At 33.4% G+C, this 21,401-nt stretch overlaps 1 protein-coding gene across 1 annotated transcript in view; it reads left to right on the top strand.

Annotated features, from left to right (window-relative positions):
* Positions 1-4,264: 4,264 nt before the first annotated feature.
* Positions 4,265-21,401, top strand: part of LOC134247131 (uncharacterized protein DDB_G0271670-like) — a gene marked incomplete at its 3' end in the record, with an annotated part of 19,471 nt that continues 2,334 nt past the window's right edge. Inside the window, exon 1 of the mRNA XM_062729465.1 lies at positions 4,265-4,338. Coding sequence (XP_062585449.1) covers positions 4,265-4,338 — 74 coding nt within the window. The remainder of the gene's footprint in view (positions 4,339-21,401) is intronic.

Below are 21,401 nucleotides of genomic sequence, written 5' to 3'. Positions count from 1 at the left end.
TAACAACTTCTTAATAAAAAAGATTTTGAAAGGTGCGCACAATATTAGGGGTTCAGTGGATTGTAGACTTCCAATAACAAAAGACATATTAACAAGATTAATTTCATCAATTCCATACGTCGTGTCAAATTGTGATAATCAACTGCTGATAACTGCAATGTTTTTGTTAGCCTTTTACGCATTTTTAAGAGTGGGTGAGATTACGGTCAAGTCGTCATCGGAGTCCTCGGCCGTTTTGCAATTTGAAAATCTATCTTTTGAATGGGATAATGCATCATTATTGGGAATGTCGATAATTCTTGTTCACTATAAACATAGTGACCTACACCCTAAAACTATTTTTATCCCAAGGCAGTGTAATAATCAGGCTTGCCCAGTCTATGCACTTTACAAATACGTGAAGGCATTCAATCACACTAAAGGTCCCTTGTTTCAATTTAAATGTGGAACTCCTATTTCTCGTTCTTTCTTTAACTCAGTTCTCGGATCAGCTGTTTCATTTATAGGTCTGGATAATAGATTTTACAAAGGTCATAGTTTTCGTATAGGAGCAGCCACGTCTGCCGCAGCAAGGGGAGTTCCGTTAAGTGTCATTCAGAATATGGGAAGATGGAAATCAGATGCATTTCTAAAGTACATTCGTATGCATAACTTTTGAAGTGCTAATTCAATCTTTAATTTCCCTGGTATATGGGTCAGTATTACCTGCCACCTGTGACCACAAATTGTTTACTGGGTCAGCACTGCCTGCTAGTTTTGACATTACGTACTTAATATGTTTCTGTTTTAAAGCTGGGTTAGCACTGCCTGCCAGTAATTACTTTCTTACACTAACATAATTAACTATATGTGAGACTGGGCCAGCATTGCCTGTCAGCAGCGAAGTTTTAGACATTTATGTACTCTTAATTGGTCGGTATCGGTTTGCATCAGCAATTTTGAACATTTGGAGATACGCTGAACTTTGAAACTTGGGACAGCATTGCCTGCCGTCATTAAATTACATATAATTATTGATGTGTGTACCTTTTCAATAGCATTAAAGATTGCATCTAACTAATTATATTGATATGTTTCAAGGGTTGTCTCTGATTTATCTTCATTTATGCATTTTGAGCTGTAACGTTTAATTAAGATAATGTTTTGATTTGTTAAGCAAGGTATTAGCGCTTATATTATTCTGCATATCAATATGTGTGTATAATTTTCCTTTTAGCTATAGATTATTTTATTTTAATTTTTTTTTAATATATCCGTTTCTGACTTGTCATATCTGCCAGAGTCCTCGGGTGGGGGATCCCCTCTTTCAGAGGTGATGGGTGGCAACATATTTATCCCCACCTTTGCGAATCTATGTCATTTATTCAATCATATCATATGATGTATTTTTGTATATGCCTATTATATAATATTCAATAGTATGAGATATGTACTTTTTGTGAATAAATGACCTTTTCACACAATATGGGTATTGTGTCTAATTTTCGCAAATCAAGCTCGGACTCTGGCTGGATATAATTCATTAATACTTGGTTGGCATAAAATTAATTTTATGGGAAAATAAAATAGTTTATGACAACAAGTTTAGATATAAGTATTTTATTTTGTATTTGTCATATTGTTATTCAACTCAAGCATCTAGAGTTTACGCGTAATCTATTACCGGAAATGAAACATGACTCAGTGCGAGTAAATCTTCGCTGTTAGCCGCAGTTAACTCTGCATCATTTTGCATACCTCGGAATGCGCGCTTTTAATTGGTCTTTGAATATGTGTCGCCCCGGGATTTTCCAGGGGTCTGAATCGTTTGCGGCATTCCTTGATTGGGCTGCGCACTGCAAGGACGATTTAAATCCCGCCCACTTACCTCCCACATTTTCTGTCAGAATCTCTAGATGCTTTTGTTTTTAGGTGGCAACATATTTATCCCCACCTTTGCGAATCTATGTCATTTATTCAATCATATCATATGATGTATTTTTGTATATGCCTATTATATAATATTCAATAGTATGAGATATGTACTTTTTGTGAATAAATGACCTTTTCACACAATATGGGTATTGTGTCTAATTTTCGCAAATCAAGCTCGGACTCTGGCTAAATATAATTCATTAATACTTGGTTGGCATAAATTCCAATTATTTGATTATTAGCTTGTAAAAATGAAGTCAATTACTTCACGTTTGAAAAAAAATACAATGGATTTTACACTGCGGTTCTACCATTAACGGAACAATTGCTTGACGTAAGGTGACGTGACAACTTATGTTCCAATCATTTAAAGGCCGAGATTTTTAACCGTACAGTTTTCTCAGGTAAGGGGAGGGACTAAATTTTACATGCGTGGCACCCCGAGGTATTGACGATCGTGCAGACCGTGGGAAGCGCTAACCCCTATACACAAACAGTATACACAGGAAGCCCTTGGGTATTACCTGTACAGCTTGATGGTCTATTGTTCATCATAAAATTAGTAGAATTCGACATCGTAAAAAGTTGCTTGGCCCTATTTTTAGCAAATGTACATTCTGTATCCAATTGTAAAAAAATAGCAAAAACGATGGTTTTTTAAAATTACATACAATTACATTTCAAGTACCCAATGTTGGACCTTAAACAATTTGATTGACAGGGGATACAGACTAGGTAAATCTGAAAGCGGTGTTTATTATCTCGGGCTTTAAGCTTTGTCAATGCTCTAAATGTCTTTCATTTCTATAGAATTTTCATGTCTCTTTCCGTCAAATATATTAAAATCATTCAAAGAAGTTACTTATCTATAAAATGACTTTTATATCTTTTCATATATTAGTGAAATCTTAAACTGAGCAGTTAAGCTGTCAGCTTAAGAAATAATGCCAAATCCGTAGACGCAATTTCCACAAATTGGGTATTAGGGTATCGCAAGAGTTGAGTGTCAACAATTTTAATCCTTGCATTTTTACAAAGCTACTACCATTTGAACACATTGGTACTCAATCCTTGTACATCATTTCTGTCTGCATATAATTTTTTTAGCCTATTTAGAGCTTTTCTTGTCGGTACACACAATTTATTTTAACCTTTTTATATATAGCTCGGCGTCCCAATTTAATTTGAAATTTTGCCAAATTACTTTTCATAAAAATTACAATTTTTCTAATTAATTTGATCTTTTTAAATAAAAAAGAACAATTTTTGATAAACATTTTAATCTGAAGTAACCCCCCAAACAGTCATTTAATAATATCCCGTGAAAGTGCAAAAAGGTCAAGAATATTAGCATCGTTTAATAACATGTCTCATTAGTTGGAGGCAAAAGGTATATATTTTAATCACTTTTTGTAATCATGTGGGCATGTTTTTTTATCATATTTAATATATCCCTATACATTCCTTTATAAAACTTTGATCATCCATTGTGACCCACCAACAACCAGGGGTCATTATTTGAACAAACTTAAATTTACATTTCCTGAGGATGCTTTCATAGGAGATTGATTTTACTTTATCCAGTGGATCTGTAATCAAACACCAAGAATATGAATAACGAAGAAATGGTTATAAAAAAAATGCACATCATTTCATGATAGGTACATTGTATCACAAAATGGATATTACACTATATGTTAAGTTGGCAAGATTTCTTAGGAATTTTGCAATCATTCCAACTAGTTACATAACTTTACATTGTTACAGTATATTGTATACATTGTAATTTCATTCTTAGATCTTAGATTTGTCAACTCAAAAAATTAAGGTCAGTAGTCAAGATCTAGTAAATGAAAGTTGCTTGCAACTTTCTCTAATTCAGGAAATATATCATCATTAAGCATTATAACCAAGAAATATATAGATTAAATGAAGATTTTTCGGCATGATTTTAAATTGAATTCTGTGAATTTTTATAGAAGTTGTAAAGTACGGTAAAAAGTGACATTGAATTAATTATGACGTCATAATGGATCTTGCACATGCGAAACACATTCATTAGGTATAATGGCATACGACGTAGGTTCTACATTAACCCTTCTTATAACTTGGATAAAATAAACAAGTCGATTTGGTCCTGATAACATGGAAGTTTTGCAATGAGAGACAAACCTGCTTAAGTATAAGTCACATTATCCAAAGATGGGGTATACGATGAGTAACCGATGTGTTTTTGATGAAAATGGCGTGGTTGCCGGCCGGGCACCACTAGTGGTCGGACAGTGACTGAGTCTTTTTTGCAAATCGGTGGGGTCATCGGTAGGAAAAAATTCGTAGTTAAAAATCAGCGATGTCTCCAACGATGCCTCACATCTCTCCTCATCGTCAACCCATCATTAACACATCTTTCCAGGATCGACCGATGTATGCCCGAGCATTGTCCAATATCCGTTGAATCTGGGGTCATCGGGGAGTTTAGTGGTGTTCAACAGATAACGACCGATCATTGGTCGATGTTCGACCAAACATTGGCCCGTAGTCGACCGATTTACGAACAATGTTCACTAATGTATGAGCGATGTAATATACATCGGCCGATAATCCTGGAACATTGTTTTATGATTAGCAATGCATCGCTGAGCCTTTGTAAGTCCGGCCGGCAACCACGCCATTTTTCCTCATAAAACGCATTGGTTGTCAATCGGATACCCATCGCTGGATAATGTGACTGATATTTTAAGGACTACTTGGCCGATGTGGACCGATGTTGGGACATCGTTAACACCACGGATTACTACCGATTACCACCGGTCTACGGCAACCGGTCGGGAAATGTGACCTAGGCATTAGTAAGACAGTTGCATATGTTGATCCTTTTCCAGACAAATAAGCTACAAACTGTACTCTATTGGTGGCGGCCAAGAAATATTATGACCAATATGACTGCAGAAATTGGTATGACCTATAAGCGTTTTGAGAGATTGTTGGATGAAGGCGTCTATCTACTTCAGATTGAAGTTTAGGTGCTGAAAGCTTGCTGGAACTGGCAAAGGTGTTGCCTGTGCATGAGGTGCTCTCCGCCGAAAGCGGTGCCACTGTTTACGAGAAATTGAATAAGCATTTGTATTAATTTTGTTTTTATGTGGACTGTCCTAAAGCAAATTTTTTTAACATACATCATTCATCATTTTAACATACATCATTCATCATAACATACGACATTCATCGAATATGAAAGGACGTAGCAGGAACATAACTCTGGATGTTTGTTGAGAATAATGACCATTTTTTATAGACTTACAGCCAAAACAACTGGTATCAGCTCTAGAGTTGTCATGTCTAAAAGAATGTTTGTCTTACGCCATTCTGCATGCCAAGAAAATGACACGATTCCCTTGAAAATATCACCTGCAGCGCAGATTATGGGCACCTGCACCATAAGTAAACAACTGTAGGACTAAGTTTGAGGACCACTCAGTCTGACTAGAATACATTTAGTACACTTCACCGTTAAAATTTTGCAATTGTTTGAGGCATAACCGCATATTTTCTTTCATTTCATGATTAAGCTTAATAAAATGAGGAGGCTGATGCACTCCAAAGGTGGCATCAAGCATTCGCCTAACAAATGCGCTACTCGGCGCAATGGCCAAAAGTAAAGAAATTAAACTTTCCTAGCAATAATTGCAATTGCATCCGTGTTTAATACCTTTTAATCTAAATAGCCCCGAAGTACTGATGCCAACCATCGAAATATAAGAATATGTGTAAGGCCAAAAAATTAATATTCAGCCAATGGAACCCCCAGTTCTTCAGAAATTTGTTTAAATGTGCCTATTTATTTTGAACAGAAGATAAAATCCTCAACAGCAAAAATAAAGTCATCTAGATAATGGTCAATGGTAAAAACCTTTGTCATTTGTTCAACAATCCATCGCATCCCACTGAAAATCCTCCTAGTACCGTAATTTATTAGCTCCAAGTCTGTTTGGATATTTCACCAAGTAATTTTCAAAGAACAATTTATTGATTTGGGTTTTTCCAAGATCCCATATACTTCTGACTGAACCCACCATTAATTTTTTGGGACTGGTTTTGCTGTGATCTCTGTTGTTGCTTTTGAGATTGGAACCCTGAATGTTGGTTGGCTGATGTGTATGGGTTGAGTGCATGATTTGTTTATTTCCTTGACCGCCAGATGGTGGCAGGAGTGAGTGGAGTGAATGAATTTCCCTTGCATGATATTTTATTTAGTCGAGTCGTTAACATGCATGTCCTGAATCGATTGTAAATTGTATGATTTCACTACCTTCTCCAATCTGCTTGGGGCTTTGTTGGACAATCTGTTGTGGCACTGGCTGTGTCTATAATACTGGTTTTGCCTCTACCACTGGTCATGCAGCTTCCTGTGGTAGATCAAACTTAGGACGGGGGCACTGCCTTGCTCATTTGGAGGGTGCTCTTGTGAGCACTGTCCATTCTGTTGTCTGTCGTTTGCGTGGCATGATTTCCTCGACGTGATATTTACATGAAAAAAAGAGAAGATTTAAAGATAACAATGTATATACCTGTAAAAATTATACACATTAAATAAAGTGTTGTCAGGCAGTGCCCTATCTTTAAGACATATTGAAGCGAATTGCTCAATTACGTACAAACTATAAGTGAAGTACGAATCGATTATAATAACAACTAATTAAGATGTTATCTAGGAGATGCTTAAAATGCTGATTCGAGCTTGTTAAATTTTGAAAGATGTACCTTTTGTTAAAACAACGTTAACAAATGTGATCGCAAGCCGATACCAACCCATCCGACAAATTACAAACCTTCAAGTTCAAGTTTTGTCCAGTTTGGCTTGTTGATTCTAATCCTTTTCCGGAGTTCAAACACGACTTTTCTTTATTTACATGTATATATGTTTTCTGTTTGAAAAACAATTATGCTTCTGTATAATAGTCGTTGCCCTAAAGTATTATCATTATGAGAGAGAGAGAGAGAGAGAGAGACAGAGAGAGAGAGAGAGTCAAAATGCCGACACCTTGAACATAAATCATGTTAATAAGACATCTAATGTCATCGATAATTTTTGTGTGCGACAGTGTGAAAACTTCATACGTTGGATGACTATTACAAATCAGTATATTTAAAATCATGTATTATTTCTTGAAAATTATTGTAGATTTTTAATTCAGTTTGAATAAATATGAATTGAATAAATTGCACCATCCTTTCTTTCGATTTCATTAAAGTGATTGTCACACACCCTCACAACCTTACTTACCCCGAACCTCTCACATAGTCTAACCCATCCCTGAACACCCAAAGTCAATTCTTCCCTTATTTTACTTACAAGTAGCTGTGCATCCAATAATGGGATCACATCTGCTAGCATTGTTACAAGAACACTCTTCCTGACAAAATCTTCCATAGCTTGGATACAGACAAGGCGTTTCACAGTTTATACCATGGTATCCGATTGGGCACTCTTGTTTTTTTTTTGTTTGGAACAAAACAAAAGTAAATAATAATTCAATCGATACTGAAAGCGTAGTAAATACATGTAAAAATCTAATCTTTGCTTATCTTTTACACAAAAAAATTATTTCTTTTGTTTTGTGTAGGTAAGTAATACCAAAGGTTAACTTCGACGTCTACATGTATCTATTAATGGGGATGTCCAACCTCTTGACATGTAATATTAATTTCAGATCAAAAATGGTTAAAAGGAGAGGTTTGGCCAACATTTTAAATACTAAGTTTACTCTTTTCGCAATGAAGTCGATTGCTTTTAAACGTTATTTTTTTCTGATTGCAGACAGAAAAATATTACATTCAACTAAGCAATAAATTCGATTCTTGAAGTATCATGAGGACATTAGTAATGATTCTTCACTCTGGATTATTACATGAAGCCAATCTTCATTGATGTGTCATGGGAAAATAAACGTTTTTTTTAAAAATAAATTTCAAAGGATCCAAGGGAAGATTTTTGGAAACGTACATATAGGACAACCAACAAGGATAATGAAGAAACGATTTGATCTTTTCGGATGTTGTCTTGTAAAACTAAAATACTGTTGTGTGAAATAAACATCAGCAAACATACATTTTGCCAATATAACTAAATTATATGCTTGTATAAATATATCTTACCGACACATTTCGCAGTTTTATTGTCCAATTTATAACCTGCACAACAAGTCATTTTGCCATCTGAGCTACAGAGAAAAAAAAGAAAATAGATATTGAAAAAAAGATATTACGAGGGTCATTCAAAAAATACGTAGACAATGCTTCGCAACGTCATATGATTATTACAAGATTATAGATCAACACATTTTCGTAAACATAAACATTTATTTTGTCGAAGTGTGAAGTTTCATTCCATTTGATTAAACAGGACTCACGTTAGCCAAAATTAAAAGCAACATGTTTTGTTACCACGGAGCACGGTTAACCAATATTGTAACGTCAAAAACAACGCTGAGAAAGTTTGTCAAAAGTATACACATTTTTGTTATTTCAAACACGGTGTGTTGTGTCTTCTCCATTCAAAACACATATCCACAATACTTAACACCTGGTTTGCTATCAATTATACAAATATAGCTTGAATTAAAATGTTATTGTTTTCAAATTTTTTGATTTCCCATGCAACTTTATTATTTCTGCAACATTGAAGCACACATCACGTTCAATGACGTTCTAAACTCTTTTGACAATATTTTTAACTTTAACCTGTTTCTTTGCAGACAATCCATCGTCCGATTCAAACTCGCTACCACTCAAAAATTGTATTTTCAACTTAATACAAATACACAGATTTTTTTTTCAGACAGATCCTGATTTATAAGGATTTTTTAAGCTTGTAGAAAAAGTTTCCCGAAGGTAAAGTCTAATTTTATTGCTACTTGCTGCTCCGTGACGTCCTCCAACGTCATGGTTTTTTGCCTTTTTTAATCAAGTCAATATGTATTTAGAAGCTGATATCTTTTAAATGAAACGATATATTAATTAACCTGATTTCATTTTAATTAATACAGCAATACTTTATTTAAAAATGTAAATTTTATTTCGTTTCAGCTCAATTTATTAGAGGTATAGCTGTAAATACTGTAAAGTGAAAAGTAGAAAATTACTCAATTTTGACGGTGCTCCGTGACCCCATTTTTGCTGTTCTTAATCCTTGGTAATTTTAATAAATATGAGGATACATTCCAATTTTTTTACTCAAATTATTTGAATCTGTTGTTAAAATATTTGTACCAAATTTGGATATAATATGACGTTAAATAAAAAAGTTAGGACAAAATTCTACGAACTTTTTGAATGACCCTCGTATATGCATGCTATATAAAAAATAAAGATAAAACTAAAATCACTTCAATATTTAAGACTATTTAATTTTTTTTTTCAATTAGCAATGGAAAGCGGTTATGTTTGAATAATAATATTAACAATAGTAAACGTCTTAACCTTGTACATTTCAGGCAAAATAATGGATATGTCACAGACAGGATTAAAATGACCATTTCCAACATGACTAGCCAGCGTGACGAAATCAAACGTGCTTTCACTATCTTGCCCAGAAAATTATTTAAAATAAAAAAAGAACTTTTTAAAAACCATTTCGGTTTAATGATCTGATGATTTTATACATGAAATGTACAGGAAGTGTTACTTTTCTAACGTATCCCATACTAGGTCAAATAGATGTTTATGACTTTTAAATTGGAGGGTTTTTTTGTATAAAATCCAGTTCAAAGATTATACCATTTGAAACAATTTAGCATTTTCCTCTATGTTTGTAACTGCTGTTAATGATTTCCTTATTGCACTTAGTTTTCTGTTTTAAGTTTGCCTATATCAGTTTTCACCGATTTGTAATTGAAGTCATACCAGTCTCCTTCATGTGCCAATGTACCATCAGTCATTTTGAAATAATGCATATGAGTGTACCAATAAAGACAAGCTAAAAATACTTATTTTCCCGACATATTGAATTTTTCGTCATGAGAACTTTGCTTTTTGAACTGTTATGTAAATTAAAGATGTACATCTATATGCTTTTTGAACTGTTATGTAAATTAAAGATGTACATGTATAAAATGTATAAAATGTTTTATTGTTAAATATGGAATTTATTTCACGAGTGGGACAATTTTTTTTTTTATTTCCACGAGTGAGAAGCACGAGTGAAAATATAAAAAAAATTCTGTCTCACGAGTGAAATAAATTCAATATCCAATTACAAAACATTGAATTTTTTGCTTATCACATTTTCTTTGAGTTTCCCTTTGCGTATTTGTCTTTTTGTAATGAAATAATAGGCTACATGACGTCATAGTAGAGCGGTTGAGACATCGTACATGTAGATAAGTGAAACGAGATTTGAAACATTGTAAACATGGATTTTTGCAACATATTTGGGGCAACTTTTGCAGTCTTGTTATTATTACAGGCCAAGGAATATTTTTACAACACTCTTCATTATGGGAAGGTTCATCGAGAATTTTACCGCACTTCTGATATTTTGATATCCTTTCACACTGTGACGAGATGTTATTTTCATTCAATGAAAAAATTACATTATTTCGCTGTTGAAAATGTAATAAATATATAATAAGAATATTTATTTATGTTGACGAATAATTACCAAAACACTTTTGACAAAATGCTTGAAGTCTGAAACAGTATTATACATATAACAGTCCAGTAGCTATACACTAGACTGAATTTATTTTTTGGTTCAGCTTCACGCCTTATGAATACATATTTCAGATCACACGATGAGCTGTTTACTGGTAAGCCATTACATTGTATTACATATAAGGAAAATTGCATGGTTTTCATACATATTCGATACTTATTTCTTCAATTTAGTTCAATTGTAATAAAATAAAAATTGAAAAAAAAATTATTCACAATACGCAAAAATCACGAATGAAATAATGATTTCAATAAAGGTTTTGAATGCATTACATGAAAGGTCACTGAAATGTATATGACATTCAGTGGCCACTGAAAAGTAACTGAAAGCCGCCTTTCAGTTTTAACTGAAAGGTCTTGTTTCTTCCTGTGAGATTTACAATTCGCAAATGTGTGGTTGATGAAGAGATTTTTCATTGTTTTCAGCATCGAGTTTCAGCATCATAAAAATAAAAGCGAGTAGTTTTATTTAGTGAGTGGTGCTCTTCACGAAATTACGAGATAAGTAGTTTTTCGCTTATATTTAGGAATTTACAGTTATGTATGATATTGTAATTGTTTCATTAGGGATCATTAATCATTGAGTTCACCAAAGAGACCAAATTCCCTTAACGACGTTCGATCCTGATATTTAAAGTCTTAAACTTTTTTTGCCAAGTATATTTTTAGTTTCTACATACATAGCTTAATTAAAATTCAAATCAAAAAATGGGGGTCAATATGCTTCTTTTAGCCCTACAGTACATTTAATATGACCTTTCTGCACTGAAATTTGTGTATTAATTAAAAATTACATCTTGGAAATTGGAAATAAATAATCTGTCCCTGAAAATGTTGAAAATAAATAATCTGTCCTCCTCTGTACAAAGAAAATAAATAAGCTGACCTTGACTTATGATATTTAAATATTGTGAAAATACCTTTTTATTTCCGTGTAATTTAACCTCAGAATCCCTCCAATATTTTTATCCAATTAAAGCATGAAACAAAATGAACTCTAAGTCTGTTCAAAAAAAGACACTTTAAAATTGTGACTAAGAAAAAGTTTCAAATTGCTTCGCATAATCAATTAATTGACCTTTCTGCACTGATAAAATGTTATTTTTCCGGCATTGAAAATATAATAAGCAAGAAAATAATTTAAAGTCTTAAACTTTTTCTGATTTTAAGCAAATAGGTCAAAGTTATCTTGAATATTTAGAAAAGAACATCAAAAGTGGGGGTATATGATGTACATTTTCAGATTTTACTAAAAAAGTGTGAATTTTACGTTAAAATTAGCTCAATTTTTTCCCGGACTTTCAGAATATATTTACTATATTTGTCACACTTTGTTGATAGAATTCATGAGAAATAATTTAATAGATATTTCAGAACCAGCATAACATATTTCACTGCAAAAAACAGCTTTGTGTGCAACCAGCATGGAAAAATAGGCATCCAAAATTAACAGTACTGTTATAATTCAAATGGAAAAAACTGACCATTTTCGTCTAAAAAACCTTCCGCTACAAAATATAGTCCCTGGCTTAATTCTACTTGAATGGAATTTAATCGCGGTTTTTTCATTGAATATAGTTTAATTTGCACTGTAGAATTCAGTTTTATTGTAAGAACCTAAAAATGATGCTTAATTTGATGAATAAAGGACCTGCGCGAAATACGCTCGAAATATCAGGATCAAACGTCCTTAAGGTAAGTCACTCCTCAGCTTTTTAGAAAAGTTCACGCAGAAGCTTTTACTTCAAAACTACTGATCAAAATTCAATTTTTATGACATATTTATATTCAACAATGTAAATTTTTTAACATTCAATGAAAAAACTGCTCAAAAATCAACAAAGAAGCAAGATTTATGAGGGACTATTTCTTTTGGTGGAAGGATATTTAGCAGAAAATTCTGCAAATTTTCACATTCATTAAATTTAATGTAATGGAAATTTAGCCTCACATACTTTTACTTGGAGAATATTTTCCGTTTTGATATTGCTAAAAATATTTAATGTAGGTCTTAATTTATATTTTTAGACTAAGTTTTACACCTTCCCTCAACAAACTTTCCCAAAAAAATGAAAATATATGAAAGAAGTCAAGGTCAAATTTACACCATTTTTAGCCTGAAAATTACATATTTTGACAAATATTTCAAAATTAACATCACTGACCCCACCTTTTTCTTTCATTATTTTAAACTACTCGATACTTGTGACTGATCAGCACTCAAGTCGTAAAAAGTTTGATATAAGAAAATTTTTTATTGCCTATTAAGTTTTTTAATACCCCAAATATGTTATTTTTTAGTGCAAAAAGGTCAAACAATAATTTACGCGCATTAATTTGCAAGATTTTTTTTATGTAAAATATTATTCAAACTATTTTACAAAAAATAAGATTATATTTATAGCCTTGCTTACATCTAATAAAATATAATAAGGGTTAAAGTAATTAACCAAAGAGATGAAATTTAAGTGCAAAAAGGTCAACTTAAATGTACCGTAGATCAGTGGGATGCACACTGACCCCCTATTTTCTTTGCAATTTTGAGTTACACTTTATAAGTACTTATAAAAAATATACTTTTCAAAAAATCCTTCATATAACAAAATTGAGGAGTGACTTACCTTAAGACATTGCTTTTTTAAACACACATTGGTTATCATTGTTTTCTACCTGTTAATTCCTGAGAGATAACTGAAAAAACAAGCTATCATTTCAAAATTTATTACGTTAATAATAATAATTGGTGGATGGGCCGCATTAACATATTTTGTGGGAAAACTGGCTCGACCAGTGCGCCAGTTAAATTTCACATGTAAGGGACACACTGGGGGCCTGCGTGAACATCAGTGCCCGAGCCTGATCGATCACCAGCGTTCTAAGGAGGCAGTTATGACCTGCTCTTCTCACCCTGCCTCCTGCATACCTGGTCTAACGTTTGCATGAGGGACACATAAACATGTCTATTTGTTACATGCACCAGCCTGTATAGCATCCCCTCACTCAATTGAGGTGGATGTGGCCCCAGCCATACCCGGTGTGGGCCCCACTATGCCAGAAACATTAGAAAACTGACAACAGTTAACTGTGCCCTGACTTTGGATATTCTAATTTTATTTTTACCCTTATTAAATTCTGTAGTTAAACCCCTTGCTTTGGGAGCAAGTCGGGAGAGACGCCCAGGATTTGGAACAGAAAGTGTCAACACCTACCACTGCGAACTCTCCAGCCCCCCCCCCCCCCCCCAAAAAAAAAAAATAGATGCGACAATAAATTCCCATACATGAATGTAAAATTTAATAGAAATTAAAGTTTGTTTATAAGCACAAATAACACAGTTTAAATCCAAAGTCATAGCTTCTAGTCTCGACACACGTCTTTCTGTTTCTTGCCGGACTTCTCAGGATTTCCTGTCACCAAAATTACTACTGGTACCATGTCGTCTGCTGACCTGTGAAATATAGAAAACAAAAACCAAGTATCTGGTTTTTTTTTTTTTGTTCTTTTTAATTTTTATAGGGGGTGGGTGGCTGGGTGCTTCTAAGGTAAAAAAAACTTGTGGGGTTTTCAGCAGGGGTATACCGGATATCGAGTATAATTAACTCGTACGTAGTTCAAGCTTGCGAGATAACTCATACATAGTTTAAACAATCAATACAAGTTGTCCCAAAATTAATACTGACTATCTGATATAAAATCAAACAATCCTGATTATTTCAAAAGCAGTTGTATTTAATTTTTTGCTATAAAAATATCTACTATTGATATAATTTTTCAATGTATGTCATTATTTCAATATATATAGTACATGTATATCAGATTATTATAAGTTATCATTTTCATGCAATTTTCTTCTACCAAATTAACTATAATTCGTATATTAATATTAAATTCCAAGTTTTAGATTTGTATCACTTGTTCTCAATTAAAAACCTCTAGCAATATCCAAATGTATATATTCATGATTAATCAGTCAAATAAAAAGTATTTACACTTTTATACTAAACAATATCTTACTGTTGCGATATTTTGAGGCAGCATTTGAAGATATTCAAATATGTCTCAATGCTTTTTAAATTGTATTACAGTATATCAAAGATATTGCATATTATGCATACCTTGTTAATGACCTTAATGTTTCATAGTAAATACACCGTCCTCGTCGCTTAAAAAAAAAAAAAAAACATGTACAACTGATTCATAATCGCTAGCACACGGGTCCATCTAAACCTACATGTAGTTCATTATATTTAAAATCAATTGTATGATTGTTTACACGATGAACTGATTTTATATTTTGTTTCAAAAATCCTCAGTTTTGACGTTTTCGTTCTAATTTCTTCATTAGCTAATGTTATACTTCGCTATCTTTAAAATAACCTTATTTAATTTTTGACAAAAAAATTATTCAATACGAGATCTGTCATTCACTACCTTTTGGCTATCGTAATTTTCTTATTATGAATTGGTTAGTAACTGTTAGTCGCATGAGTCAGGTTCTTAAATGATATATTAATTGCAGAAATTTCACGTTCTGATACTCTCGACCGCATTATTGTAAAGATGTTTCGTTAAAATGTTTTTTTATTTACGTAATAACAGGTCAAAAAGTGCTTTCACAAAAGGAAAAAAACTTCCAATTAGAAATATAAGGAAGAAATTAAGATAAAATCTGAAACCCCAAAAAAGCAAAGCCTTAATTGGTTATATTTATGTGAAAGCATCCTCATGTGGTGTAGATTTAAGTTTGTTCAAATCATGACCTCTGGAGGTAGTTTGGGGCCACAATGGTGAGTCAAATTTTACGTATGAAAATATAGGAAAAATCTTCAAAAATTTTCTTTACAAGAGCAGAAAAAGGACAGTTATATGGGAGCATCTGCAGGTGTAGATTCAAGTTTTCACGACCCCCGGAGGTAAGATTGGGCCTCAATAGACTATTAAAGTTTTATGTAAGAATGTAAAGAGAAAATCTTTAAATATCTTTTTCTCCAGAACATCAAAGACATGATTTGTCAAATTTAAATGGAAACATTCCAGGTGTGATATAGATTCAAGTTTGTTCAAAATATGACCCCCGGGGGTAGGTCAATTAAAGTTTTAAATAGGAGTAATATATATAGGATGTTCCTCTCAAGAACAGTAAAGCTACGATTGGTCTTTTTATGCCCCCGTTCGAAGAGGGGAGAGCTTAATGCTTTGCTGCTGTCCGTCGGTCTGTGGGTCGGTCTGTCAGTTGGTGCACCATCAGTTTCCATTCATTTTATTTGTAGAGGTTGTACATATTCAAATGAAATTTAATATACTTGTTTATCCTAAGAACATATAGACCAAGATTCGGGTACGATCTGGCCATATTTGACAGAGTTATTCCCCCTGGACATAGATAAATTTATATAATTTGCAGTTTCCGATCATTTTCTTCGCAGAAGTTGCAAATACTAAAATGACATTCCGTACACAGATTTATCCTAAGAATATCTAGATCAAGTTCTGGCCATTTTGGACAGAATTATGCCCCCTGAAATTAGAAAAATTCCAATAAAATGCAGTGTCCGTTCATTTTCCTCACGTATGGTGCAATTACTGAAATGAAATTTGGTATATAGATTTATCATGAGAATATGTAGGTAAACTTATGCTTTGTGTATGATATAGCCTTTTAAGACAGAGTTATATCCCATTCAAGTAAAAAATCCAATTATTTGGGGGGTGGGGTATAAGTGTTTACAAACATCTCTTGTTCTTTATCGAATCATCCTCAGGTGGTGTGTATTCAAGACTGTTCAAATCATAACCCCAAGGGGTTGGTTGCATTTGGAGGAACAATGGTTGATTAATCTTTTGGAGACAGTGCTCACGTTAGCGATGTGGCCCCTGGATCTCTTGTTTTTATTAATTTTCAAAATTTCTTGTACCAGAAGTATAGTATTGCAGAAGTAAAGTGATTGGATTGTGATGCTATAACACTAGTCCAGAAATGATAATGATACATGTACAATATATTACATAGTTGTTGAATATCTTGAAATTCTTAAATATTTTTCACAATGCGTGTATTGACTTAGTCGAAAAAAAATGAATCGAGTCATTCTTTTGTGTCAAAGTGGTTCCTTTCTTCAAAAAGCTTTTCTTCATTTTTACAAATATGTGCATGTATATAAAAATAACAATAAGTAAACTTGCGTTGTTGCAATGATATTTATATGAAACAGTATCGAGAAATGTATTTTTCTGCAATGCTATACATTGACTGAGTTCGAAGGCAACAAGCGTTTTGTCGGACTTAAGAACCATACTGTTTGCTTGAGACCTTTCATTTTAATCTTTTTCTACGAACATGTGTCTTGAAATGTGTGAACACCAACGAAAAAGAGGCAGAATATTGACAAGCAAGTTGATGAAACGATAATATCAACAGTCTCTTTTAAAGTCATCATTTCGTAAGTTCTATGGTCGATACAATGATCTTGTCAGCAAATACAATTTATCATTGAGTCTAATGCTGACTGACGTTTTTCATACTAATTGTTAGACCATTATTTATACATTGAATTGGGGACGGATTTTTTCCGTTATTTCCCGATCATGACAAGGAGCACACAGCGGGTGTGACCGGTCAGCAGTGGATGCTCACTCCTCCATGGCACCTGATCCCACCTCTGATGTTTTGGAGGTTCGTGTTTGCTCTGCTCATACTTTGTATTGTTTTATGGACTTTGATATCGAAAACTGTTCGTTATCTTTATATCCTTCATGAATCCCCGCACTTTTGAATCAGCCTTATACATATATATTAATTTTCCTTATGCATAAATCTGTAGGTAAACAGACAATACTTTTTTAAAATCGATTTATATGATCGATATAAATGACAAAAAAGACTGACACCTCACCTTATTCGTGGAGGTCAGTGTCTGTTGGTAGCCAACATTTTTACATGTTTGATCATGAGGGGACGTAATTTTGTAAGCAACACATTTATACGATAGATTCGATAAATCAATATATTTATAATAAAAATTCTCAATTCCTGGGTAAGACTGACCAATAAAATCTTTGAACACAGGTCCTACATACGAAAGCCCAGAAGGCTCATTCGAGATTCGAGTTTCCAAATACGAGATTCGAAATTCGAGATTCAAAATTCGAAATTCGAGATTCAAAATTCGAGTTTCGAGATTCAAGATCCAAACGAACCAATCAAAAGCGGGTTCAACATTTGATTATTTCCCTTTATTATGTTTTTACTATCAAGAAATAGTTCAATATAATTATATCAAATGGGTCATTTGATTAAATTACAATGCAAGAATTTCAGCAGTGTTATATATATTAGAGGGAAATTTAAATAATTAATGGAATTTTGATCAGCAAAAAATATTTTTATTTATATTATAGATTCTTAAATATTAAATAGATTTCATATATCAGGAGTATATATATTTTTGAATTGTCTACTAAACTTAATTTTTATGCATTTCCTGTGTTAGGAAAACCACAGGTAATTGTTAAAGGTACCACCACCCCCCCCCCCCTCCCCCCTCGATATTCAACCCTAGGGCTTATTGGACATTTTTTTCACAAGTTTTATTTATTAAACTTATTCATCATGTATACAATAACAAAAAATTGTAAAATCCCCAGAATAATCGCTCAACACCCCCCCCCAAATACCCACTATACATTATAAGAGACGGATATGCCACTCCAGTCTGTTTACGTTGTACCCCCACTGGTGTTAAATGCATTTATTTTGTTTTAACTTTATATGTCGATTCACACTGTCTCTACATATACAATGTATTTCCAGGGGCGGATCCAGGAATTGAAGTTAGGGGGGCGCCAGATTCAGGCAGGGGGTCTGGGGGTCGCCTTGAGGCCCCCAGTAGGTCCAGGGCAAAGCCCTGGTGGGGGCCCAGGGGGCGAAGGCCCCGGAAGCTCTTGGATTCTAGAGGTTTTGTAGGGTAAAAATGAGGTCTACCGATTAGACATTTAAAACATTTTCTCGACAAACTATGTTTTATGCTAACTTGGACAATTTTAAGGGGGCGCGCGCCGGGTGCGTCCCCCTTAAATCTGCCAATGATTTCTGTCTTAGTCCATGCTATCGGACTGACTCTGCATCACGTAATAATCCCACATTTTTTCCGTAAACAGCTTTCTTTCTTGTAAAGTGGGGTAAGAAATAGTGTTTTTTTGGTTGAGCGATTATTCTGGGGGTTTTACGCCAGCGATTTTTTTCGTATTGTAAGGCTACACATAACAGAGAAATAAGCCCCGGGGTTCAATATCAAGGGGGGGGGGGGTCTTGTCCACAAGTACCTGTGTTTTTCTAAAAATTAAGACAAGAAACATGTATTGACGTAAGCGTCAAAAATCGGCCGCAAACCAATTAATGTTCCTTTTATGAAGCAACTAAAGACTATGGTGGTCTGTTTTTAAAATATCTTATATTTATCTTTTAATATATATCCTCGTGATATTAAAAGTTTGTGCTCTACATTGCATGATTTTCTTAATTATATAATGCATGTTCAGTATTAACCCCTGGTACTCTGCGTCAACAACTTTTGAACCGTGGGCCTGTATGGCATTTACATTAAAAGTTTAAAACTAACATTAAATGTAATCTACAACTAGATATGCAGTGTAGTTTAATTTAATAAAAATGCAGCAAATATGTTGGTATCCTTGCTCTCTCTTAGAGGAAAAAACTAAACTCCCTCTAGATCCGCCACTTCATTTCTTCTCTTTGAGTTGTAGCGGGAAAATTCTTGGCACATTGTAAAACGTGCATTATCCTCGTCTGCTAAGGGCCAAATCTTGTAATATTTTGTAGCCTGCTAAGTCTTTTAATGAATTTACATTTAACCATATTTTTCAAAATGTTTATATGTGTACATATGTACACGTCATTTTAAAATAAATACGTACAACAAATCCCGTTTGAATAGAGAAAGTAAAATTGTGTAATATACATAACGCGGTCTTTGATTTAGACTACGCCCAACACATGTCTTAATTTTCTCCGCACTTCAAACATATCTAAATTTCTCAGTCAGTATTGGATGAATTATTTACCTCATTCTTCATAAGAATTTTTAATTTTATGTTTATTGTGCGTTTTTCTTTAACCTTAAGACCGTCTTTTTAATATACTATTATATTAATGTTAAATATTTTTTATTTAAATTGTTTTAACTCCGCAGAATCGCACAGCGACTTCGAACTTTCATATCATATAACCGACCATCTCCTGGCGGCCGGTAAATTGTCATCAAGACAAAAATATAATTATATACTCCTGATATATGTAATCTACTTAATATCTAAGAATCTATGATATAAATTGAAATATTCATTGCGGATCAAAAATCCATTAATTATTTAAATTTCCCTCTAATATATATAACACTTTTTCTTGCATTGTAATTTAATGAAATGACCCATTTGATATAATTATATTGAATTATTTCTTGATAGTAAAAACATAATAAAGGGAAATAATCAAATGTTGAACCCGCTTTTGATTGGTTCGTTTGGATCTTGAATCTCGAAACTCGAATTTTGAATCTCGAATTTCGAATTTTGAATCTCGAATTTCGAATCTCGTATTTGGAAACTCGAATCTCGAATGAGCCTTCTGGGCTTTCGTACCTACACGAACAATGATGATTCCACAATACCATATAGCGGGTTTTCCATGCGTATGTAAAGTTTGGTATATATTTGCTAAAAGCTCTACCATTAATTTGAGGGGAATTCTTTCTCTTTCATTGTACGTAAACATCTTTTTTATCTATGAAATATTTATTTTGTCTTTGCAAAGAACACTTAGAGTATTTTTAAATGTTTAGCGATTAATCTTTCTTAAACAACTGTCAGCAAAAAACGTTGAAATATATCAAAATAGCACTGAACTAAAATACATGTAACCCACATACATTGTATGATATGTCATTAAAAAAGTAAAATATGTTGTGACGCCAAAATTGTATAATTACGAATTAGGTAAAGAAACAAGAGGCCCACATGCCTTATAGGTCACCTGAGTATTGTGCAACAACTTTCAAACAATTAAATTAGGTTCATGTTTTAAACCAGAGGCTATGAAATTCGCAGTTCACAATTTTGAAAGAGGCACTATTGCTTATCATAATTATAGACTGAGCATGCTTACTCTATTTACTTAATACCCAGAGGAAAATGCACTTCCACTTTATAACCAGTTGTGCACCTCATCCCAAAGGAACCACTGACCCTGGGGCCACATATTTCAACATTTTGTAAATTTTATCATAAAATAGTTGATCAATACCAAAAGGCAGATTTCAAAGCATTAATTTATTTTCAGACTATGTACATAAAAAATAACCATTTTGCTAGATGCACGTTTCTTCATCATAAATATATATACTTAGATCATTGGCATAAAATCCAGGAGCAAAGGAAAGATTTTCAAAGAATTAATGTATTTCATTATATAATCAATAGAGCCCCACCCTATCATCAAAACCCGTGACCCTGGGGCCATAAAATTCACAATTTTGTAAGAGGCATTCTTGCTCATCATAACTATGTACTTAGTTAGTTTACTTAATACCAAGGAGCAGAGAAGAAGATTTTCAAAGAAATCAAGCATTTTCACTATATAATTTATATAGCCCCGCCCTAGCAAGAGAATCCCTGATCCTGGGGTTATGAATTTCACAATTTTGGTAGAGGACACGATGCTCATTACATTAATGCAACAGTTTGCCTGCTTGATGTCCAGA

This window comes from Saccostrea cucullata, unplaced genomic scaffold, assembly GCF_032062105.1.
Source record: "Saccostrea cucullata isolate Sc308-1 unplaced genomic scaffold, CSIRO_AGI_Scuc_v1 ctg927, whole genome shotgun sequence".
Taxonomy (NCBI): Eukaryota; Metazoa; Mollusca; class Bivalvia; order Ostreida; family Ostreidae; genus Saccostrea; species Saccostrea cuccullata.
The sequence above is the reverse complement of the archived record's forward strand: the minus strand, read 5'-3'. Positions and strand labels throughout refer to the sequence as shown.